The following is a 26,761-nucleotide window of genomic DNA, read 5'->3' as shown; positions in this document are numbered from 1 at the left end:
TTCCCGTTCTTTGAGCATATCACCACCTACTGGTCAGGGAGAAGAATTGAGAGTAAAAAAGGAGTTATTGGCGTGTTTCTCACCCACACCTATAATGTAGCATCAGAAGACATGGATTTAACCACTAGAGTTTTATGGGTTACGTTTATGCTGCATTTATGTGCTTTTAGAGCTTCAAAGTTTTGGTTACCATTCACTTGCACTGTGAGGACAGAGCTGAAATGTTCTTCTGAAACCTTTATTTGTGTTCTTCAGAAGAAAGGATGGCATGAGGGTGAGTAAATGATGAGGAGAATTTTCCTTTTTGGGTGAACTATTCCTTTAAGAATGCATTTTCCAATTCCAGCCCAAGTGCTACATTTAATTTTTTGGCCCAAAGTGAATTATTTAACTTGGCTGATTTTTACTTTTTTTGCTGGAGAAAACATCTTGTGTGCAGAATTAGCAATGCAGGAAATTATCCTGCTCATAACACAATAACATATTTCAAGTTCTGTCATCTGCATGAGTATTCTATGTACATCACATGCTTATCTTTACAGGAAAATGTACAGTATATTATCTCCTGTTTTCCCTGCAGATATTTGTCCACATCATCTATTGTATGGTTTGATGTATGTCAAAATGTATATTGTATATACTATATAGTGTAGCTTCTCTTCAATGCATTTCCCTTCAGGGATCGATGTTGAATATCTATCACTCAATTTCTCTGTCACTCTGCAGTTGCTCTGCAGATCCAAGATAATTAGTGCTGCCAGTTAACTTTCATCAAAGTGGGAACACATCAGAGCCAATGTGACATTTATTTGGAAGAAGGGAGGAAGCAACATGCTGGTGGATTAAGAGGTTGCATCTTTGTTTGGTGCTGATCTTTTCATTTCATTATTGTTCCAGCATATTATCCATTTATTTCCCTTTTTATGTTTTCCTCCACATAACCCTATAAAATAGCTGTAATGTTAATATATGTTATGGTATCCTGGTAGATCTAAAAAAAAAAAAATATTATGTCACTCAATAAGTCAACCACAAGTTGAAATCATTAAAATCCCACAGTAACAATGGACAAGATGAACACAAGGTAGCACAATTTTTCACCCTTTTCTTTTTTTATTTTTATTTTGAGAGGCCTTGGCATTTCATTCCACTTGCAAATGTCATTTAAAATATTATAAGAAGTAAATTAAATTAAAATCGTATTAAAGCATTAAAATCACTTGCTCATCAGCTCTACTGAAATAACCTTACGATACCATAAAGACATCATTCGCTCACAATACTAAAACAATGATTATTGGGAAATGTAGTTCCGTATCCTTAGTATGATTTAGGCCACGGATCCACAGAACTGCCAAAAGAACTACACATCCCAGGGCAACATCTCTTCACAGGGGGCGTAGCCTGCATGTTCTATAATAATAAAAACAGTCCAGTAAAGGGAGCGCTGAGTTTGCTAAGAGACAATACATGAATGACGATCGCACTCTACTGTAAAAAAGAGAGAAGAACTGGAGCGTCAGACAAATGTCGTCATCACTACGCACAGGCTTTGGCTTTTATTCCAGCGGTAAATAAAAGCTGGCGATTGAAGGGAGGACAGGACAGACATCACGCGGCAGCACGAGCAGGCAGGAGTCAGTTTACACCCTATGGACATGAAATGAGAAATGTGACAGTTTGTTTCAGTTGACCCGGGTGGAGATATATATAAATAATGGACGTATGAAACCGTGCACTACGTCAACCCAACTGTGCTTTCGGTTTTAATTAAATGCAGAAGAATTATCCATTATAATTTGTTTTGACGGGACACACTAGAGATCTCGTCGAGGTAAGCGATCTTTGACTGTTAAAATAAAATATACAACTGTCTACTGTATTCACAGTCATGTTTTATGTAAACTACACAGCTGTTGTGCACTATTTACATTACAACCGTGCACTGACAGCCTTAACTTTTCCTTCAAGGTTGCCCGACATCTCTCACCCTCCTTCGCACAAATGCTGCCGTGTTTGCGTAGTATCCTGAGGTCGAGCGCGCTGCTGGGGCGCGTCCGCGGAAAGAGTCCGTGTGCTGCGCTGCTGCTGACGCGGGTGCACGCATGTGGTTTGGGGACGCACACACACAAGGAGCCCATGGAGCCCTTGAACTCGCCGCAGGGTGCGAGAGACTTCATCTACGGCCTACATCCCACTGAACGCACATGCCTGCTGCGAGAACTGCACAAATTTGAGTCTATGGCCATAGCTCAAGGTAAACAGACACATGATACCTCATAATAACCATTTATAGTTAATGCATGAAGGACATACTTTCAGGCTGAAAAAGCTATAGCAATCACATTGAATAGAATAGAATAGAATAGAATAGAATAGAATAGAACAAAGTGGATTACAGTCAAGTGGAGGAGAATAAAGTATAATACAATTAATTAAACTGGAATAGAATAAGATGAAATAGAATAAAGTGGGATAGAATATTAGAAAAGGAGGAATATATTACAGTGGAATACAGTCAAATAGAAAAGAATAGAAAAGGTTGAACATATTAAGTGGAATGCAACCGAATAATGAGAAATAGAATGAAGAGGAATACAACTGGATAAAATGTAATAGTATAGGTTAAAGTGGCATAGAATAAATAAAGTGGAATGCAATCAAATATAATAAGTTGGAACAGAATAAAATAGAATGAAATGGGAAAAAATGGAATAGACTGAAGTGAATTAGAATAAGGTCAAACAGAACAGAATACAGTGGAATGGAATGCAGCAATGAGAAACTGAATAAAGAGGAATGAAATTGAACAAAATGGAATAGTATAGAATAAGGTGGAATATAATAAAATAGAATGGAATAGAAAAAGGTGGCACATAATAGAATGAAGTAAAATATTGTCAAATAAAGTGGAATGGAAAAATATGGAATAGACAAAAGTGAATTAGAATAAAATAGAAAAAGGTGGAATAGAATAAAGGGGTTCAGTCAAATTAAAGTGAAATAGAATAGAATGCAATAGGGTTGAATGGGATACAGTAGATTATAATACAGTAGAATAGAATAAAGTAAATAAGAATAAAGAGGAGTAGAATAGAATAAAGTAAATACAAATAGAGAGATAATAGAATGAAGAGAAATAGAAAAGTAGAATAGGGTGAAATACAATATTATGGAATTAATACAGAGGAATAGAATACAATTGCATCTGCTCTGACTCTATTTAGTGGTACTTAAAATGTAGTAACATGGTAATAATAATTACTATTGAACATTTAACGGAGGTTGACCCCTTGAGAATGGTGTTGTGATTTTAATTATTTTTGTGAAAGAATTTGATGACACAAGCAGTTGTTTACTAATACACCAAACCTTTCTCATGCACTACACACTGTGAAATTAACCATCAATATGAACATGTCATTCCTATGAGCCCACAGTTTTTTGGGGCTATAAGAATGAGTGTTCCCGTAGCATGCCTATTCTAAAGCTATTTCCTCTTCTCAGTCCGAACATCCTCTCCGCAGAGCTCATGGACAGTTGAAGGTCTGCGTGGCTGATGTTTGCTGACTGCCACTTCAGGTGTCTTTAAGAGAAGGCATGGACAGTAATGTGTGGTTTTAAAAGGATAGTTCACCCAAAAATAAAAATTTAATAATTTGCTCATCCTCATGTTCTTCCAAACTCGAAGGAATTTCTATCTTCTGTGAAATACGTAAGGAGATGTTTAGCAGAATGTCCAAAACTGCTCTTTACCGTATTACAAAAGTAAATAGTGACAGAATTTTAATTTTTGGGTAACTTTTCCTTTAAGGGTAACAGGATACAATGATGCTTACATTTGTATATTCATTTTAATTATTATAAAATAATGCATGAGTGCTCTTTTTTAGAGAAATGACACATAATATGGAGTGATGAATTTTACATATGAAAAAGCAGGTAGTTGTAGATCTATGGATCTAAAATCTGGATCAATGTTTGAAGTGCATTATGTGAAGAGCCAGTAAAAAAAAAAAATGGCTCGCTTTAAATTGTTTATACTCTAAATTCTCTTTTTGATTTAATTTTAGGTTTTGAAATGTATTTCAAATTGCTTAAATGTTGTGTTTTTAAGTATAACCATTGAACATCTGTACTGTAGGAATATAAAAAAGGCCCCATTTATTTTCTCCTGTTGTTTGGTATTTGAATTTTCATTAAATTCTTGAAGAACGAGAATTAGTAGTAGTATTAGCAGTGTGTGGTAATCCAACTGAAAGTACAAATGACTCCCTCTTGAGATGGTGTGGCTTAACGATCTGGGCTAGTATCCCAAATGTTATGTGATCAGACCTCAGAAGGTGTGGCCAATGTGTTACTTGCATTGTGCCCCTGATCAAGACATTTGATCAAACCCAAGATGCTTTTGGGGGCTCTCCCTAAAGGAAAGTTACTTGGGATATGGAAGTATCTGCTAATTGAATAACAATTACTAGATTTTTACGTTCACTGTAAAACTCGAGACGTTGCCCATGCAAAACTCGCCTCTGCCATGTTGTGAATAATTAGACTTCTAGGAGGTTGCTAGGGTGTTCTGGGTGGTTGCAGTCAGAGACCATTTAGCTCAAGATGGACCGCTGGTATTAAAATGAATGGAAGAAATTGGAACACCCAACGGATATAGAAAAGGAAGTTCCGCCTTACAGGTAAAATAGCCAATCACCTTTTAAATAGAGACATCACTTGTTCAGTCAACTCGAAAACGACCATGCACATTAGGTGAACCAACCTGAAAAATTTCAATCAATTGTTGTCAGATTTTACTGATGTTCTTTGAGCGTAATCTTGACCAACCGTTTTGGAAATTTCACTCTTTCCCTATTCAAGTAGGTAGGAGCTGTATTTTTATGCTGCTTACTTACATAGAAAATAGCTGCTCAGCCTGCCCGAGGGCATTCTAAAGATGGCCGCCAAGTGGACTGACTTGTCTTGAAAGGGACTTTTGTTGCTAGGTGGTTTTTCACTGGCCTAATTCAAAACAGCTCACCCCTTAAGTGTCTATGAAATTCTGGTCTCTGGTGCTATGGCTCGGTTCTCTCCTGTAATTGAAGTATATGCATATTTTTTATCCGTTTTATCATCCTCCAGGGGACAAATGTAGGTCTGATCTCTTAAAAAAGTAATAGCACATCGCTCCTCATCAAACAGCTGGACTTGTAGCACAAATGGTTTGTTCAATATTGATAGTATGATATTATATTATTGATATTATTAAAATCCCTGATATTATTGTTTTGAGGACTGTTATTAAAGGGAATGTGTTTGGCTAATGTAATTGTGATAAAATGTATCTGCACATTTTGGCTAATAGGACATACCCAAACATAACCCTAACCCTAAAATGACAAATTGGAAAAATGAAATGACAGCTCTAATAATCACAACAATCTTTGTGTAACAATAATCATATTTTTATTCAGCAACATATTGTCCACCTATTGGTGTGGCGTAGAAATTAGTAGGGATGTGCACAAGTAATCCATTAATTGAGGACTTGTTCATCTTTAAATATTTGACTAGTTAAAACACTACTTGAATATTTCAATTACATTTTCTTTTGTGCCTTGGCCTGCCGTGGGCTACAATGAAACTGCTTTACTCACCTAAACCTTGCGTTACAATTCAATGCATTAGTTGGCGCTGTGGATTGTACATGACATTGCTAAAGGAATAGTTCACCCACAAAGGAAATTTTGTCGTTCTGCCATAGATTAAACATAACCTGTATTTAATGTATCCTGGGTTGCATTTCATTTTATGTTGCTTATTTTTGTTCATGGTTTTCCAGTACAAGGACATGCATCAAGTGTCAACGTTTTTGTTGTCAACAACAAAATCTACAGGAAGTTATCTCGCCCCCTTTTAAAAATTGTAGAGAATATTTACTTATATGAGTCCATTATCCCGTTTGTTACCTAATATTAAATATTTGTACACATATTACACAGAAGGAAAGGCTCCTCATTACCATGGTTAGGTCAGTGAGCCAGTCTTAAATAATAGTAATAATAATAATAAATTAATGTATTTATGAAAAATAAATACTAGCTGAAACACATCTTGAAACTTTAACTACAGCTGCCTCTGTTAATATAAAATGAGGTCTAATAGATTCTACTTTTAGATTATTTCATATGAAACTGAAACATTTTGTCAAAATATAACAGTTACTTTTACTCATGTAAAATCCTGAAACAAATTTTTAAAAGTGATGGTGTGTAATATATATTTTTTTTTGGCGCATAGCACAGTGTTGCGCTTTTCCTCCTCAGTGCTGTTTGGCATGTCAGGGCTGCTACTGTTTGAGAGGTTTGAATTGACAATCTCTGTAACACTTTAAACTAGAAAAGTCTCGCTAGAATTGAAATTGGTCACAGTTTTGATGTCTGGGCTCCGTAATATCGAGGGATGCCCAGTTGTTGAACACGCGCGCCAGAGAGAAGAGCAGATCATTAGCGCGAGCGTTACACTCGCAAAAGTCTTTAGCTGTTTGCGAGATTATCATTAAATCTGCCTCGGCAGTCCTAAATAGTCGATCACTAGGGCAGCTGCCGAAATATCTTCAATGGGAGAAGTTACCATGGCATTGTTATTTCCCTGCTGTCCGCGAGCGACCCAGTCCGAATAGACCAGTTGAGAAACACACTCACACACTCATGTCAGACCCCCTTGCCTCACTTCTCTCTGACATCTGCTGCATGTGTGTGTGTGGCGCAAGTTGGCGAGTCTAACAGACAGTCGAGAAGGAAAGGTGATGCGCACGCACGTGTGAGAATCTCCGTCCGGTTGCATTTTTTTTCTCAATACCGTAGATAAGCAAATGTACATGGTATGATTACCGGCAGTTTTCAAACCGTGGTATACCGTGAAACCGGTATACCGCTGCAACCCTATTGTGTTGTTAAATGAAGTTTTTCAGTGCCAGGAAATGTGTAAATGCTGTAGCACTGGTAATGTCAATTATCACACAGCCAGTCATGAAAAGACTTTAGGGAATCATTAAGCTGAAATCAGTCTTAGTGGATTACACTTCATTATAATAAAGTGGCATTCACATTTAATTCACATCACATATGATGGAGTACAATAATATGCCATTTATTTTCCATCAAGTCATTTTCTGTAGATATTAACAAGCCTATTTTTATTATATTGCCAGTTATTTCATATTTTAATAACTTAGTGTATTTCTTAGGCCAGCAATGGATTGCTTTAGTTTCAGAAACAAGACATCATCATAATTGTCATACCATGCTATATATATGTGCAGTATGGTTGTATTGACATTCAGGCTGTCGGTTGATAGTAAGTTGCCAGTGTGTTGTTCAGAGAAATATAATTTATGACAGTCCAGTGTGAGATTAATAAAGTGTAGTGCTGATGTATATTGATTGTGAGAGATCAAGAGTTCAAAAGTCTGATTGCTTGGGGGAAGAAGCTGTGTTGCCACACAGTCATGTGTGTACAGGGAATACAGGAGTGGGCTGAGAACACAGCCCTGCGGGGCTCCAGCGTTGAGGGTCAGTGATGAGATGTTGCTGCCCATTCTAACCACCTGGCGTCTGCCTGACAGGAAGTCCAGGATCCAACTGCACAGCGAGCTGTTTAAGCCAAGAGCCCAGAGTTTCAAATCAAGCTTGGAGGGCACTCTGGTGTTGAATGCTGAGCTGTAGTCTACAAACAGCATTCTCACATATGTGTTCCTTTTTTCCAAGTGGGAAAGAGTAGTGGATGTGGGAAGGCAGAAATCATGATAACACTTAAATGAAATAAGTCTCCGCTGCAGGGTTCAGGCCAGGCTGTGAGCCTTGTTATATATGCTGCTCATTTATTAAACTGCAACGTTTTTAATGGAAGAAATGATGAGATAAAATTACAATATTTAATTAATCAGATAATAAAGCAGATTAATTAAAAAGTTATTACAATCCTGAGAGATTTTTGATTAGCTGTGAAATATTTATTACCATTGGTTGATATGTTTAGTTTACTTATGGATATATCTTACATTTTAAATGATAGAGGTGAAGTGTCATTTCTGTCCCAAACAGCATCAAATAGAATTGCAAAATATGGCACTCCCCCATCTGCCATTGGTAAAAAAAATACAGATAGTCCCATCCCACACTCACGCCATTGGTTGAGCCAATGTAGTTTTGTTCAACCCAGTCGGGCTGCTCAAATAAACAGATTGCAAATGATGTGGTTATCTTATGATTCGGTTCGATATACGAAATGAGGTTCACGATTCGATATGATCTTCATTCGATTTAATAACACTCATTTTCAAGCAAAGAGGCACTGAGTTTGAAGGTAGACCATAAAATACATCCACAGGTACACCACCAATTCAGTACACCTCCAATCAGAAGCTAATTGCCTAAAGGCTTGACTTTATTTTCTGGTATTTTCCAAGTGTATTTCACCTTAGTGTATGTAAACTTTTGACCCACTGGAATTGTGATATAGTCAATTAAATGTGAAACAATCTCTCTGTAAACAATTGTTGACAAAATTGCTTGTGTCATGCACAATGTAATGTTGTCACGATCCCTTGTTGTCCGGCCCGTGTTTTCACCACGCCTGTCACTGTGAGCGAGCCCGCGCCCACGTCAGCCACGGTGAGCGACCCAGCGCCTGTAGCCTCGACCATCCCTGAGCCAGCGCCTGTAGCCTCGACCGTCCCTGAGCCAGCGCCTGTAGCCTCGACCGTCCCTGAGCCAGCGCCTGTAGCTTCGACCGTCCCCGAGCCAGCGCCAGTAGCCTCAGCCATCCAAGAACCAGCGCCAGTAGCCTCGACCGTCCAAGAACCAGCGCCAGTAGCCTCGACCGTCCAAGAGCCAGCGCCAGTAGCCATGACAGTACAAGAGCCAGCGCCAGTAGCCATGACCGTCCAAGAGCCAGCGCCAGTAGCCATGACCGTCCAAGGGCCAGTGCCAGTAGCCATGACGTCCAAGAGCCAGCGCCTCCCGAGCCTTCCAGGGCTCCGCCTCTCAAGTCTCTCGAGCCTCCCAGGGCTCCGCCCCTCAAGTCCTCCTTGGCTCCGCCAGCTCCCCCAGTGGCCACTCCTCCTCCCAGGCCCCCTGAACCGGCCCTTGCCCTATGTCCATCTCCTAGGCTACCTAAACCTGTCCCTGTCCTGTGGCCACCTCCCAGACCTCCTGAACCGGTCTTTGCCTTGTGGCCACCTCCCTGGCCACCTAAACCTGTCCCTACCCAGTGGACGCCCCCCAGGCCACCTGACCCTGGCCCCGTCTCACACCCCATAGACTGCTTGCCTGCCTCCTCGGCCTCCCTCTACCTGTTTGCCCTTTGTGTCCCCGTGGACCGTCTCATTGCCCTTTGTGCCCCCGTGGACCGTCTCATTGCCCTTTGTGCCCCCGTGGACTGTCTCGGTGCCCCTTGTGCCCCCCTTTGGACTGTCTGTTGTTACCCTGTTCCAGCCCCTCACTCCTTGGACATTTTCTGTTGTTTCTGTTGTTGTTATTGGTGTTAGGACCGTCTGGAATCCGGTCCTTTTGAGGGGGGGCTATGTCACGATCCCTTGTTGTCCGCCCGTGTTTTCTGTTTCACTCAGCACGTCACACTCCATGTCACGTTTCCTGGTTGTCCGGCCCATGTTTTCACCAGTCCTTGTCTAAGAAAACTACACTTCCCATCTTTCCTTGCCCTCACCACCTGCCAGCACTCACTCATTGTTTTCACCTGTTTATCGTTTAGTTCCATCACCTCGTGTATTTAAACCCTGTTTGTTTTCCTTTCCCTTGTCGATCGTTGTATGTTATGTTTCATGTTTTCCAATGTTTTATGCCTGCTCTTGTTCCCATGTTTGTTCGTTCGAGGATAGCCTTGCCCTTCGTGGATGTTTCGTGTTTGTGTGTTAATTTCATTTTCCCATTGTGGACCTTTTATTTGTTCCAGTGTTAGTGTTCTTTTCACCCATGTGTTAGTTGGTGTTTGAGTTTCTTTTCCCATCGTGGACCTTTTATTTTGTTCCAGTGTTTTGTGTTCCTTCTATTATTATTTAATAAAACCGCAATTGGATCCAAACCACCCGTCTGCCTTCTCCTGCATTCCACACGTTCATAACAAATGTACACAAAAGTAGATGTCCAAACGACTTGCCAAAACTATAGTTTGCTAATATTATATCTGTGGAGTGGTTAAAAAATAGTTTTAATGACTTCATCCTAAGTGTATATAAATTCTGAGTTCAACTGTATATATAATACGAGCTGTCAATGTTTGAAGTAATGTGTACAATTTACAAAACAACATTGAGTTAAATATTTTTGGACCGTACAATGGTACTGTCACTTTAAGAGTTCAATGAGCATGTCACAGACTCACGCAGTGTCCCGATTCATTTATTAACAAGAGAGAAGTATTCTCAGAAGGGGTAAAATAATGTGATTAAAAGATGATGATATTTGATGGGTCATTTTTATTTATGATCACATGGACGGAAAACAATGCTGCAAATTGTCCACATTACAGACAGACACATTTAGATGACTGAGGTCAAAGGTTGAGGAAGGATCAAGGAATTCATGTTCTTCGGCTTTCCCTGCCTCTTTCAACCACACAAACCCATGTATATTAGCTTTCCCACTTGTTAGTTTTGCTCTCAGCTCAATAAACAGATGCAGAGCAGATGAGAGGAATCCCAGAGACAGTTTATAATAATGTGTCTCTCCATCAGACAGTCCTCTAGGGTACCTGCACACTGACTGCATGTGTTTAAGGGGGAATTCACTCAGTCCCTTCTTCTTTCAGTCCCTTCAAGCGTGTTAGTGTGTTTGTGTGTGCGTCCACTTTTTGTGGCACATCTCTCATCCTGGAATCGCTTTGAGGATGAAGGCAAACATTATTATTTTCTCCTTTTGTTTTCTCTTCCTATTAATTGGTGTCTTGGAAATATGAGGACATTTATACCTGTGAAAAGTACTGGGCCTCGTTTCCCAAAAGCAGCGTAAGCCTAAGTAGAACATAGAATCCATCTTATGATTCATCTTAGATTTGCAGCCCATTTCCCAAAAGCATCGTAACTTAAGTAGTACTTGAAAATGGTCATAGACTTACGAGTGCTCTGGAGTACTCCTACAGAGCAAAGAGCATCGTAAGCACATAGACGTATCGACACCTGCAGGACAATCACAAAATTACACCTGATACAATTTAAACACCTATAGCTACACTTTATGCTAAAACTTTAATAGCATGTTTTATTTTGTACTGTTATTTATAACTGTATAAATTGAAATCAGAGAGAGAGATGAAAAAAGTAAACAACTGCATGTAAATCATCAGTATATTGGCTCACCATTCTTGTCTTCGCTTCCTATCTGCCACCCAAAGGCGCTCTCGACAGCACTACGAGTTGTGTTGCACCGCACATGCAGATCTCCGCTTTGTCGGTGAATGTCCCAAAAGCACATCTTCTAAACGTCTCCTTATTTTGCACTGCGTGATAATATAGTGAACCTCGTAATATTCAATGAATGCTTGTAATTAGCAGGAGCATACAAAGGGCCTCTGCTGTCTTCACTAATCCTGGAAGCTTTCATATCGAGATAAATTTGTGAAAATAAAATATTACACATGCACACCTGATTATGGAAGCAGATTGTGTAAAAGAAATAGATTTTTATGCACAAAATTATTGTAAAAATATACTTAAATATGTAGTTAATTAGGTTGAATATTTCAAAAAATATTTTTAAACAAATATTAGCAAAGTAAATTACAAATTATTGTAAAGTTACGCACAAATATATTGAAGTTACAATGACGGGCAGCTCTGTACGGTCACATCTCAGCACTGTCACACGGTCAGCGATTCTCTTAAGTAGCACTTAAAATGCTTCCTCGCTCGTTCATGTTAAGTGCAGTTAGTTCTGCTTGTACACTGCTGAGATGTTGGCTTTGCCCAGAGGAGGAGATCTCAAAAGGAGTGGAAGTTGTTCAGAGCTTCGAAAATACTAGGAGAGCTTTAGTAGTGTTTACTAAGGCATTATTATTACCGTACTGTTGCTCATACTTATTATTAGGGTTTTTTCAATACACCTATCTCTTAGTATCAATCTTACCTGCCACACACTGTTTTTGTTATGGGACATGAATGATATCTCAAATCATGTGGTGGCAATCAGACTTACAATTTTCAATTTCTAGCACAGAGTGATCTCACAGTAGGTTGAAAGTTCTTCAGCTGAAATCGATCTGCGCTTACCAAAATGTAAACTACTGCCCCCAGTGGCGAGGCCGGAAGTGCTGTTAAACTTATGGGCACATGTAAGCTCCAGTATCCTGGTGAAATGTCCACAGAATGGGGCTCAAAGGGAGTTGTATTGTTAGTTGTAAATTATGTAATACAGTAAATAGGAATGAATGCTTTTTTCACTTATCCCCCAACCCTAAACTAACCATTAGTGAAATAAAAAAGTATTTTAGCGTGAAGATGCAAACTCCAAATCGCATTCAACATTGATGATATGAATGCAATTACTTCCTGGTTTCCATGAGACCAGAACCTTGCCTTGCATATTTCCCCTCAAAATGTAATTTTTGATTTAATTTGTTTAAATTTTTAAGTTTTAGCTCAATAAAAAGTAGGACAACAACTTGCTGTGATTAAAAACAGTCGTGAGCAAGGCTCTTTTTTTATGTACATTTTACTTTTCCGTTTAATGTATAGTTACTTTCAACATTGGATTGCTAATTTTAGATTATCTATTTCATGGGTCACATTTCTATTTTGTTTTTATATATTTTTGTTTTTCATTTACTTTGGATAATTTTTTTTAAATGTAATGTAAATCAATCATTTTCATTGTATAGTTTAATAAGACAAAGTTTAGTTTTAGTTTGGCTTTAGTTAGTATACGATAATAATTGTTGTAGTGTGTCTTCAGTGCATTAGCTAATTTAGTTATATTTAATATTGTCATGCTTCAATCCATATTAGTTTTTTAAATATTTTAGTAGAAAATTTTAAATGTGTTATTAGAACTAAATTTTGAGAGCTAGTCAATGTATAGACTGGCCAGTGGCTATTATGGAGGATATGTGAACCATTATAGCTGTATTGTAGGTATGTTTTTAATGATCAGCACTATTTCTCTGCTTATTATGACTTTACGCTTTGTGGAGTTCAGTGCATTGGATGACAGCTGGGCCATATAGAAACCTTGCCATTAGTTGTTTTATGTGCTTATCCGTACAGCTCTTTAGGGTTCAATTCTCTATCGATTTTCTCCATTTCAGGCTCAGAGTGTAAAAGGCTCCAGTGTTAGCCTTTTCTTTGGATGGATGCTCATTTATATAGAGATTTAACTGGACATAGAATTAGATGTGGACTCTTTGGGGTTTTTATTAATATAAGAATAGTAATATGGTATTGTAATGAGATTTATAATGAGAATTTGTGGTTTGATTTCTTGCAATTTAAGTTTGAAGATGGTGTGTGTGAGTTCTGTGCCACTAGTGTCACCAGACAGCACTGTAAAAGATAAAAGATAAAAAGAAAATGCTGTTTTCAAATGGTCAGAAGTTAACAGATTAGTCCTGCCTCAAATTCACACTATCGGTTTAGCCAAAGTCACTGTGTCAGGTTGATTGTGAAGCTAAAAAAAAAAAAAGGAATGGGTTGAAAGCACTACATTGTTTACGATGGGGAAACATTGTAGTTGACTGCATATTAAAAGGTGAAAAGAACATGCTTTTTAACATTAAACAATTACACATTTAAAAGTAAAGAGGATACCCAGAAAACCAAAAAAAACTATAAAAGGTATAAATAGCAATTCAGTGTTTTAGGCCATGATTTATTATGCCAATTTCCCTAAAGGAACAATGACAAAAACAATGAAAAAACTCATCAAGCCTTTGAGGAACATCTAAGCAAAAAATTAGCTCAGCAGTAATGGTCATTACAGAGCTATGGTGTTTGGATTGATGCACTGATCAAACTGCCAGCTAAGAAAATTAGATAATCAGGCAATTTGAATACAGATTTGTTTGTTGTGTTTACACCAGGTTGTGAATAAACTGCCATGAAATGTAAATATAGAGGAAAGGTAAGCATGAATAATCAACGACACTGCCTATGGTTACATGCACAGACTTTTTGCCCACCTGAATAAATTCAATCCAATCGCAGATTCCAAATGGGCTTTTTATGTGCACCCTTTCTGTTATAAAATGACAAATATTTAACTAGGGTTGAAGATCTATCCTCTCAAAAGGTTTTAAAGGCACTTAGAAAGTCAGCAGGTCACATCTAGATTGTATCCATTTAGGCTTTCTGGGTTTTTTCTGAAGACTGACTAGCAAAGTTATAAAGGCTGAAATAGCAAGTTTTGCATGCCATGCAGAGCAAAGTAAAAAAAAACAGAAAGGTTTAATTTCCTAATGGCCAATTCCTAATACCAAAGTAGAGGAGGAATAAAGGAATGCTGGGAGGAATGATTATGTGAAGCTCAAGACATTAGTGTGTCTGTTCTCTTTGGGTTCTTAGAGGGCAACTGTGTTTAATTTAATCAATAGAAAATGCTGCAAATTTTAGTGTGGAAGACTATTATGCCATACATAGTACAGCTGTATATGAAAAGACAGACACTCTCATTCCTGACTCTCATAGAGTTATTATCTCTAAACAGTTGTTGATTTGTTTGTTGACAGATTTCAGTTTCATAGAAAAATAACAGATGGAGTTTTATATATGCATATGGGAGTGAATCACACATTTTTCTGACTCTTGGCAGATTTATAAGCTGTAAACTGTAATGCCTCTCCTATGATTTTGGCAGATCCTTGAAAGTCACATCATTTTAGTATCACTTGTTTTTTTATTCAGTTTTCTCGAGTTTACGGTAACATTTTGTTCTTTCATTATTTAAAAGCAGAAGCAGTGTAACGAACGATAGTGAGACAAACAGACCCAAGAGCAGAGGAAACGTTCAAAGGATTTATTAAGAATAATAATGTACAGTTATTGGGTTGAGGAATGTAGAAAATCCCGACACTGGCTGCAGCAGTGGAAAGCGATCTCCAATAGTGGGCACATCATAGTTGCGCAAGAGGCAATCTGAGAAGAGTGTGTTTGTAGGATGAGTGTGTGCATTGTGGAAGTCAGGAACAGATTCGTAGAATCATCCATTGAAGTTAGTGAGATGCAAAACAACGCCCAGCAGAGATGAGCAAACCTAATTCCTGAGACGAGGTATCCTGATGGGTGTATGGTCGTGTGTCTGTCTGTGGGAGAGAGGGAGTGGTGTGGTGTGGCTCGTCAAGTTGGTTGACATGATTTCTAACTGCTATTTCTCATTACAGTGATAGTGGAGAGATGCCTTAAAACAGCCAAACACATCTCAAGGAGTGATGTGGCGTAGTGGGCTAAAGCACATAACTGTTAATCAGAAGGTTGCTGGCTCGATCTCCACAGCCACCACCATTGTGTCCTTGAGCAAGGCACTTAACTCCAGGGTGCTCTGGGGGGATTGTCCCTGTAATAAGTGCACTGTAAGTCGCTTTGGATAAAAGCGTCTGCCAAATGTGTAAATGTAGAACGACACCAGAGTGCAATGGTTGGTGCACCTTATTGTGTGTCTTATTATTAGGATTGTTGTGAAGCTGAAGTATTTCAAAAGTTACTGAGAGTTCAAATAAGAAAAGCCTGAGAAAACTGCACTCAAACGAACTGAAGGCAGAGAATAAAAGCTACCTGAAGCGTGTCACTGCTCCCCGTCAACTCCTTTTCCATACCTGAACCTGAAGATCCATTACAGCAGCGGTTGGAGGAGCCCGGCTGAGGTTTCACGGGACGTCTTATTAGTCACACAAATGGGGCAAGTGGCTACAATTCGACCTGTGTCCTGCACTAATGATGGCCACCAGAATTGCTGTCTAATGAGTGTCTGAGTGCGAGTCACTCTTGGATGACAAGTGGTGTTGGATGACTGACCCCACTGTAGGACGTGCGTCCAGGCAGATTGCAGAAAAAATAACCGGCCCACTGGGCATGTGGAGGGATGAAGTGTTTCATAGCGCCACAAGGACTTTAGCCTCCACCTCCCAGTATACCATGCCCACCACGCGAGTGGCGAGTAGAATGGTATGCGGTGGAGGTCTCAACCTAAAAGCATTGAGATAGGGAGTCATGCTTGACGGTTTTAGAGCCTGGGCAATAAGACCGCACAAAGTTGAAACATGTGAAAATAGTGCCCAGCAAGCCTATCTAGAGTTGAGTATACAAATATACTTCTTATGATCTGTCCAGACCACGAAAGGTACCCCCGAACCCCCTAACCATTGACACTTCTCGACCAAGGCCAGCCAGACAGACAATAATTCTTGGTTGCCATTTTCGTAATTCCATTTAGCTGGTGTTAATTGGTGCGAAAAAAGCACAGATGCATATTTCCATCTGTAAACAGCTTGGAGCTTGCATCCACCTCCACCACAAACTGACATCAAGGATCGGGAGTAACGAGCTTGGTGCGAAATTCAATCGCATAATTTGATACTCCTTGAAAAAGTTCAGATAAAACCATCCCTGCCTCCCGACCTTGATCCGAGCAACATTACAAACTTTGATTTGAAGCAGAACTTGTTTGAAAATTAGAAAAATTACAAAGGTACAAGACTGTGTACTTAAAGTCTTTAATGAAGGAATGAACTACTTGAAGCATTGCAAATGATTTAATAAAAATAAAAAACTATGTAAAATAGGTTGCGTCATGTGCAGTGTGTCACATGAGTGGGTGGTCGCTGCAGAGCTCTTTTGCTGTGTTTTTATGCTGCATGGCTGTGGATTTTCCCCCTCAGGATCATGGGTAATGTAGTTATTCACTAGGAATACAGCTACCACACTTAATTCTTAACAGTTGTATTAACAAAGACTGATGGCTTCAGTAAAAATGTATGCCATTGATTAACAACCTCAGGGCTCACAGTAGCTCTGCCTTTAAAGGTCCAAAAGTTATTATTAAAAATCAATTACCATTTGGGAAAAAATATATCAGCTTTTTACGTAAGGAACCACACTGTTGCACTCTGTAGTGATGCTAGTGAATTCTGCAGCAGGAATAAATAAAATAGGCCCTATGCATGCTCACTTTTGTTGCATGATTTAAAGTTTACTACAGTAAATTTAAATCCAGACAACACATCTCCACCTTTTGTGTTTAATCTGGCAGGATCTCTGCTGTGCTGAGAACCCAGTTTTCACAGGAGCCTGTTTTAGAAAGCTCAAGTCATATCAAACGTATCTTTGTACTGTGGCTGTCTCTAGAAAACTGCTGTAAACAGTGCAGTGCCTCTCGCAGGCTGCTCCCTTCAAAACACTGCCAATGCTGCTGATACAATAATGCTGAAATATCCTCAAGACAGACTCTGAAGAGCAAAGTGATGGTGTAAGCACCGGTGGCTTCTTTCAGAATAAGCTCTTTACTTTGACTGATCAATAATGTATTAGAGAAGCCTCCAATATTTGTGCAGTAGGGGAGACGTTTAAATGGTATATAATTACAACACTTAGCACCCTACATTCTACATTAGACATTTTAATAGTCATTTTGTGAGAACATCTGTGAGATGATACCAGACATGCTTTGGGAAGAGCCTGTGCCAGAATGTTTTGTGTTAGAGCATCTAAAATGTATAATTGTGTCCTGCAGTATATACATTTTATGCTTCATCTAAAAAGAATTTAGACAAATAATCTTAAACTTGATTTATAATTATTCATGCTGTTTTTATAAAATAATATGAATTGAAAAATGAATAATTAAAAGGTGACTAAAATGGTGAAGTGTGTGTCTGTGTGTTCGAGGAAAAACTCAGCTTAATGTAGCCTACAGTTTGCTGTAATGACCTGCTGACTGTATATTATTCTGCTTATTACACTGCTAATTACCAAATGATTAAACAAATGGTAACACTGTACAGTGTGTTACACATTTTACATGCTACTAATTTTAATTACTATAGAAATAACAAATACAATATGTAAGTACAAGTGGCTTTATGAAAGAAGTACACAGTCATTACATGTACTGTTGTTCATTTTTATTACTCACTAATTATCTAAATACACAGTAACATGAACACTAAAATAAAATGTGACCAAATATATTGATTTGGAATTAAATTATATTATTAACTGAGAAAAAAAGAGACTGCTGAGTGATGCAAGAGAGATGAAACTAGAACAGACATGACTGTTGCACTGTTATTATATAGCTTATTTTTGATGACTTTTTAATGCTTAATAAATTGTATGATCAGTATGTTGTCAGTTCGCGAAGTTGTTTTGTTGTCTTTGCTAAAATATAAAACATTTTCAACAGATTTTTATGTGCATGGAAGGCGTTTATATATATATATATATATATATATATATATATATATATATATATATATATATATATATATATATATATATATATATATATTCCCTCCATCAGGGAGCATTTGCGTCCATTGAGGCAGAGCTGCCTAGACTTTGGAAGCTGCAGGGGGACGCCCTCGGCGAGCAGAAACACGGCATGATGTGGGAAATGGCCTCCATCTGTTTCTTCACCACAGAAAACTGCTTGGCGTAGTTGTCGACAATGTTGCTGAAAAGGCCGAGCTGCGAGACAGGGGTGTTGAGAAAGCGGGCTTTGTCTACCTCTCGCATCTCGACCAGGTTCAGCCACAGGTGACGTTACTGGACCACGAGGGTGGCCATCGCCTGCCCGAGTGTCCGCGTTGTGACCTCCGTGGCCCGGAGGGCGAGGTCTGTTGCAGAGCGCAGTTCCTGCAACACGTTGGGGTCAGGACTACCCAAGTGCAGATCTTTGGAGGGCAGTGAAAGGACCTCTTCAGCTCGTCATGCACCTCCAGGAAGAAAGGGACCCGGTGTGGGCGTGGCTGTTAGTGGCGTCCAGACACGAGGAACCAATCATCTATCCGTGAGGGCTCGGGGAGGATGGAGGGATCCAGTCCAACCCCACCGCGACCTGGGCAAGCATGTCGGCCATCTGGGCGTCATGCCGACCTAAAGGTGGCAGTCCAGTCGAGTCTTCTGCGTTAGTTGCCGGGACAATCTCCGATGCAGCAGCGAATTCATCATCCAGCTCAGCGGGTCCGAGGGAGTAATCAGACAGGCCGTGAGGCGAGCCCCTCTCACCACGGGCCTGGACGGAAGTCAACAAGCGTTCCGGGGGATGGGTGGTTTGTGGGGATCTACCTGGCTAAACCGAGCCCTCTGCCATCCCCAAATCGCCTCCATCGTCCGCCGGGTCATCCTCAATCCTGTGGAAAGAAGGAGCGATGCGGGGGGCAGCTGGAGTGACATTCCTTTTATGTTAATTACAAATGTATTATTTGTATGTGATAAGTTATTTTATAAAAATTTTAGGTTGCCTTTTTAAGAACTGGCTCATTTACAGTAATTTTTCTGCTGATTAATAAGCGCTGTCGTTTGTCAAAATTTAATAAAAGTGCTTATGTAAAGATCCTCACAACATAATACAAAACACAACCTTAGTCTTATTTTTGTAATATAAAATGCTGTACAACAGAGCATCACATTATAAATTAAAACATTCTATTATAATTTTCTATTCAGTACAACAGCACTCTTAACGGTGAGATATACAGTAGGTTAAACATAATAATAATAATAATAATAATAATAATAGAATACATTATACTAAGCACTAGTATTATATTTCTGTTGCAATTTCTAAAATTTTAAGTGTCAAGCTTTTATTTTGAAACCAACTTTTATTTTGAAACAAACTTTTATTTTGACGTGAAGGCTTTTCCGGTTCTTTGATTGTGATGGTCATTTCCACACTTTAAGACAATGGTTATATTGTGATTGTTAAAGTGCTTAATGCTGTGATTTCATTTTATAAATATATTGTCTGCAGATGCTGCTCACTTCACAGTGTATGTGCACTCTCTTTTGTCATCTTCTGCAATAAGCACAATGTGTGATGCTCATAAAATTGGGTTGTTTTCAGTTAATGAGCAGCTTCACCCATTCACTTTGCAGTGCACAGTACATGTAGACTGTATATATATTTTATTAAATTGCATGCATTTGCAGTTAAATAATCACATTAACCATCACAATTTTAATTTGATTAATTGTGCAAGGTCTTAGTTTTAGTGTAAAACGAGTAACCGAACACATGCTTAAATAATTGTGTGAGCATTTGTATGCAGTCATCTGTATACCAGACAGCACATTGGGACTGGGAAGTTGGTGCTCGAGACTAACGATACTGTAGAAACACTGGTATAGTTACCTTTTTTTAAATTTTAGTATGAACTTGGTACCGAAGTATCGGTACTTTTAACAACACTACCCAAGAACATGTCTACTGTTGACTCCAGTACATTTTTGATCAGTTTTTTTTATTATTCTTCAGTAATTTTAAACAGAAACACAATCAGTGACCTTATTTGCCTTCCATGACAATCGTTTTACCAACAGAAAAAACATTGCATATCTGTGCATTTTAAAGGAATAGCTCACCCAAAAATAAACATTCTGTTTACTCACTGAAATGTATTTTCTCATGTTCCAAACCTGTATGGCTTTCATTCTTCCACGAAACACAAAAGCAGATAAGGTAGTGTTAGAAATAATTTTCATATAGAATGTTTGAGCTGTTCATTTTCAGACAACAAAAAATATACAATGACCAGCATTATACTCCTGCATTATATTCCAAGTCTTCTGAAGCCATACAATAGCTTTGTGTGAGGAACAGAACGAAATTTAATTAAAAATTCACTACTAATCTTTCCCTCTGCCGTAGATCTCAAAACACATTTGTGCTTTTGCGTATTCAAGCTTGCCTTGCCATTTGGTTATGAGATACACAAGAACAAGTGCATTGTCACTTCTTCATGTGTCAAGTTGCTCAAACTTAAATGTGGGTCTGTTTCTTACAAAAAGCTATCACACTAAGTCATGTGGACCCTGCTTTTAAAGTGCTTTTCTTGATTGGAAAAGAGTTTTGTGAACATTCTCCAAAATATTTCCTTTTGTGTTGCTTAGAAGAAATAAAGCCAGGAAAGTCAGGTTTAGGAACAGCATAAGGTTGAGTAAATGATGACAGAGTTAAAAAAATTGAAGTGAAAAATACCTTTGTCATAAAGCTTTCTGAGATTGATGCCTGGTTCAGGATGCAGCCATATTTGGACTCTTGTGGATGTCTTGTTGTGCTGCATGTCATTATATAGGCCTTTCTGATATCACAGCAATCAAATCCATATTCCCTGATGTCACGTGCCATCCTCCCTGCTCAGGAATGACCCTGAGGTCCTTTCATTTCTCCTTGCTGACACACAGTTTGTCTTCTCTTACAGAGCAACTAGAGATGGCACCCCCGACAACAGCACAGCTGAGATATGGTAAGTTAATGTGTGTCAGTGTTTCCTACAGAATTATTTAGTTTTTTCAGAAAAAAATAGTTTGTTGGCAAATCAACATGTCTACTTTTCTATAAATTGCTATTCACAGACAGGCTTCAGTCAGAATAGTTAACTTTTTTCAAGTGAAAAATTAGCACTTGTAAAGATGTGTGTGTGAAAAATTAAAGAGCTAATTATTAAATAGTGTTTCTACTGTTTTATCACTGAACACCTGCATATTTTCCTGCACACATCTTCTTGCTTCTGCTTATGCTTCTGTGCAACAGGACGTCTGTCTCTGATGGAAAGAACGTGGAATTGTTGCCGTAGTTACCTGCCTGTTTCTTAAAGACCACTCAGAGTGAAGGGGCTACACACACAGCAACAGCCCCTTATAGTTACTCTAATAGAGGCTTAAAATAGATCCAGACCACACTGAACTTACCTCCACAGATCTGAGGTTTATTGGCAAGTCATGCGGTCGATATGTGTGTGGTTTGGAAGACTTCCTATATGTTATCAGCGGAGAAGTCACTGTTTTGTGTTCATTATTTTATGAAATAAACAGGCACTTTTTTTTCTTTTTCAGTGTCATGACCAGACCTGTCACAAAACAAACCGACTTTACATGAAGCTCTAAATGAAAAACAGGACGATTTTGTTCATTTAAGTCCTGTCAATCACATTGCAAGGCCTCACTCCTGTGAGGGTTCTTCCAGTACCTCTCCACTATCCCATATCATACTTCTATTCAGTGGAATTTTTTTTTCTCTCCTTTTCTCCCCAATTTGGAATGCCCAACTCCCACTATTCTCTAAGTCCTTGTGGTAGCGTAGTGTCTCACCTCAATCCAGGTGGCGGAGGATGAATCTCAGTTGCCTCCGTGTCAATTTTTAAGCAGCAGATGCTCTGTACACAAGCTTCTAGCTAAAAGCTCATTTGCAGCACCTGTCCCTGATTAGGCTTTTAGTTCAAAACAAGAATAAAAAAAATGAAGAAATAAAAATAAATGCAAAGCAAAATAGGGGTTAAAGAGTATGTAATAGAAAATAAAGAGACTGTGTACAACCATCAATGTTCGCAAACATGATTTGTTTTTCCAAGACATTTTTACAGTTCAATTGGACACTTTCAACAATGTTTGTCTTTTGATTTCTATTGGTAGATTATTCCATAACTGTATGCCTATTACTGAAAATAATGAATGTCCAAAATGTTGTTTAGCATATAACTACTCTACAATTGTGACTTGTTATGTACTACATTTGATGAAAACGTATTTCTCTGCCATTAATATAGTACGTTCTTGAAGTGTGCCCGGGAATGTATTCATACTATTCACCTGCAGTGCATACCTTATCCAGGATCATGGGCATTGTCCCATGACCTGGATGTATGTTGTAGAAACCACAACCACAAAAGTACTACTTACTCTGGTTTTGTTAAAGAAATGTAATGTAACCACTAGGAATGACTTTCTTGGTCTAAGTAGCACATACAGTTGAAAAGAGCTGCCCGACTTGCAGTTTTCCACCATTTTATTGACATTTTCCGTTGGCTCCTGGAGGCTGTTTAAAGGAATGTTCCAGGTACAATACAAGTTTAGCTCAATTGATACTGTTTGTGGCATAATATTGATTACCACAAAAGTTAATTTCGGCTCGTCCCTCCTTTAACAAAAAACACAAATTGATGTCACATTGAGGTACTTACAATTAAAGTGAATGGGGCAAATGTTTTAACATTTTTAAACAGTATGTGTGGAAACATGATTTTAGTTTGAAAAACATTTCTTACTAACGTTTTCTGTGTAAAGTTGTGGCCAATTTTACAACTTAGTTGCCATGACAATGTCAACAAACCCTAAAACAACTGTAAAAATTACTTTACTACTGAAATAACACGTGAGTTTTAACAGAAGTTATTAATGTAAGTGCTTTTTTACAATTATAAGCTTCACATATCTGTTTAAACACTCCAAAAATGTGCCCCATTCACTTTAGATTTTTTCCTCTTTTTTTCTTCTTTTTTTTTATAAAAGGACTTATTCTGACCTTAAAAGTACATTTTTCTTTGTTGTTAAAAGGATTTCTGTTCTATTTCAAGCACAGAATAAAAAAACCACAAAATAACAATACATTTGAGTGATGCTGACTGTTATTTTCATGTGATGGAAATTATGTTGGAGTTGTTGGCTACAGAATGGAATACAAATGCACTGCAATAAAAATAGCAGAATGCAGTCTACTGTTTTTAATAGAATGTGAAAACAGTACCAGAAACGATTTGATCCAGTTTTGTGTAAAACGTCTTAACTCTTGGCAATCAGATAAAATAAGTTAAAAAAGAGATATTAAAAAGTCATTAATGCATCACTCTGGACATAGAAGGTCAAATTGAGCACATTACATTGTAGGATATTGTTTTCTGTGCTCTGTTTGTATACATTTTGCCAAATGTAATAGGTCATCTCGGTGTATACACGTACTGCACTCAGGATGCAAGATGCATACTGCAGAAATAGTAAGAGTAGCTTTTCCAGCTATTCCGGCTCCCATCACTTAAAATTACTCCATTCTAACACTCTTTTCTACTTTTTTATTTCAGTGCTGTTCCATAATGCCATTCCATTTATTGGGTTTGGGTTCCTGGATAATGCCATCATGATAGTTGCGGTAAGTTTCTCCATCCAAACAGGAAATAATGTGACTCTTCAGTTCTTTATTATGTGTGTGCATTGTATGCTGCTGTCATTGTGCAGTATGATTATTGAAGTCAAAGAGAATATAAAATCACCTTAACCTTCACATTCAAACAACATGGATTTTGCTGTAATCTGGCACCTGTGTTTCTGCTATTCAGCAGGTTACCAACAGCTCATCAAGCTCTTCCAATGGGAAGAAATGTTGTTTGATCACGGATCATCCCCAGTAAATTTATAAATCAAACTCATTTATAATTTAAAACTCCTTAAATACCTATTAGATGCCAATCACTGAATTGTAAAGCAGCATTCACACAGTTCAAGTGTAAAGTTCTTGTATATATCCAGAATCTAATAATGCAGCACTCACAATGCTTGACATTTAGATCTGAATTTCAGAATTATGATATCTAGAATCTCAAATAATGTCTTCTGTCAGTCAGGCTTCAGACTGGAATGAAAACTAAACCTTGGATGGTTTTCTCCACAGGGCACCCAGATTGAATTGTCTATAGGAGTAATACTGGGGATCTCAACAATGGCTGGTAAGTGATTGTACGACATGACTCGTTCCGCATGATTTAATAACTAGTGAATCTGGAAATTGTAATGTTCACAGGGATCAAGCATCTGCAGGTTAATACCACCACTCTATAATATCAGTGGTTAATACTGAATGTGGCAGGCAGCCAAAGATGGAGAGGAAGAGCGAGAAATAAATAATAATGAATTATTGACAAAATACGGCAACCTTTTAGTTCCTTCCGTGTCTGACTCTTATGTCTGATATTACCTTTATTTTGAAAGGTTATTTCAAATTTTACACAACAGATTGTCTATAAAATTACATAAAATCTGTTGTCGTAGTTTAATTCAAGAAGCTACAGGACCCACACAGCTTTCTTACACATTAACATATAGTGGGGTTGGGGGTTTCCAAAAGATGTAGGCTGATACAGTTTTACCGATTAATCAGTGCTGATAGTTGCTTTTTGGAACTATCGTTATCAGCATAAATCTATGCTGGTAGTTGCCTATCTTTTTTCAACATTTCAAAATAATAGTCCCCGCTGTGTTTCAGGCTTGTTTAGACTATACTTGAAAGTCCCACGTTATGCACCACATCTTCATGTTTTCTGGTTGTTTTAGGGATTTTGGTTGAACAATAAAATGCATTTGGCATTTTATTCATTTATGACTCTTTGTATGTCCCCATCATAGCAAGGAAAGAAGATGATTTTTATGACAGAAGAATATTACATTCTATGCATCAATTTTAAAAACTATACGGCGATTAGTCATTATCAGCCTATCCTATCACCTCAGTTGTCCGTATGGGCAAAATCCACTATCGGTCGACCTCTAGTTGTCAATTCACTAAACAGTTACCTTCATGCATTTGGCAGACGTTTTTGTCCAAATGTTTTACCTTGCATTCAATGTATACATTTAATCAATATGTGTATTCCTTGGTAACTGAACCCATGACCTTAGCATTGCTAGCACCATGCTTTAACAATTGGGCTTTGTATTTTAGCACGATAATCTGTATCATGTACACTAACCATCCACAATCTATTTTAACCTGGTGCAGTCAGTGTTTACATTTTGCTACAAAGATTGTTCCTTATTCACAAATTTCCAAGCTATTTGCCTGTTGCAATTAATGTTGCGCTATTATTATTATTATTATTATTATTATTATTATTATAATAATAATAATAATAATACATTCTTTGTGAATTTCTTTTGGGAGGTTTTTAATTCAAAGCTGAGCTGTAGGATGAAATTTCTGTTCCATGTCAGAAGATGAGAGGAACGCAAGGCCATTGATTTTTTTTAAATTATTATTCAGGTTTTTAACGCTCTGCTGTGTTCCTGCATTGTGGTGGTGCAGAGAGAGCTATTATCTCAAGCCCACAAAACACACAGTCACACACTCTCTCTGCAGTGTTGTTACCCGCACAAGAAGAGACAGTCACAATGTTGTAGAAAACTGCTTTTTATTAGAAAGAGCAGGCAAACGAACAATAGGGCAAATCCAGAAGAAGAGTGGTCAATGGGTGCGTAGGGTCGGAGCCGGGGAATCAGGATATAGTAAAGGGGCAAATCTACAAATAGAATAGTCGAGGAAAGCGGGAAGTCGTAGCCGGATAATCAGGATAAGAATAGCACGAAAACTAACGAGTAGAATCACAGGGGAACTAGGGGAACACTAGTGTGCTGGCAAAGTGCAGGGGTAAACTATACGATAACCAACACCGGAGAAATGAATGTGCCGTGGTAGTTATAGTGAAACAAACAGAGGTGCAGGTGACACGAATGACAGGTGATGGGGACTAAAGCAAGTGTGTGCAATGAGAGGCTGAAAGAGGCGAGTGCGGAAGTGTCTAATACTCTGGCGATCGGGAGCGGGCATGAAAGCTCGAGGAAACAGAACGAGTACGGGAACTCGAGCGAATGGGTTGAACTGAAGGAGCGGGGTTCGTTACAGTACTCCCCCCTCTGCTACGGACGGCTCCTGACGGCCGCGCTTGGTTGCGAGGGGCGCGACCTCTGGGAAGTGGTGCGGGACGATCGGGATGCAGGCGATGGTAG

General features: G+C 38.5%; 1 protein-coding gene across 1 annotated transcript in view; it reads left to right on the top strand.

Moving 5' to 3' along the window:
• Window positions 1-1,440: 1,440 nt before the first annotated feature.
• LOC127658178 (transmembrane protein 65-like) overlaps window positions 1,441-26,761 on the top strand; it is a 48,974-nt gene continuing 23,653 nt past the window's right edge. Inside the window, exons 1-5 of the mRNA XM_052147324.1 lie at window positions 1,441-1,834; window positions 1,972-2,257; window positions 21,415-21,459; window positions 24,067-24,134; window positions 24,654-24,708. Of these exons, the coding sequence (XP_052003284.1) occupies window positions 2,005-2,257; window positions 21,415-21,459; window positions 24,067-24,134; window positions 24,654-24,708 (421 nt within the window). The 5' untranslated portion in view covers window positions 1,441-1,834; window positions 1,972-2,004. The remainder of the gene's footprint in view (window positions 1,835-1,971; window positions 2,258-21,414; window positions 21,460-24,066; window positions 24,135-24,653; window positions 24,709-26,761) is intronic.

This window comes from Xyrauchen texanus, chromosome 17, assembly GCF_025860055.1.
Source record: "Xyrauchen texanus isolate HMW12.3.18 chromosome 17, RBS_HiC_50CHRs, whole genome shotgun sequence".
Lineage (NCBI taxonomy): Eukaryota > Metazoa > Chordata > Actinopteri > Cypriniformes > Catostomidae > Xyrauchen > Xyrauchen texanus.
This window is presented reverse-complemented; position numbering and strand designations above follow the sequence as displayed.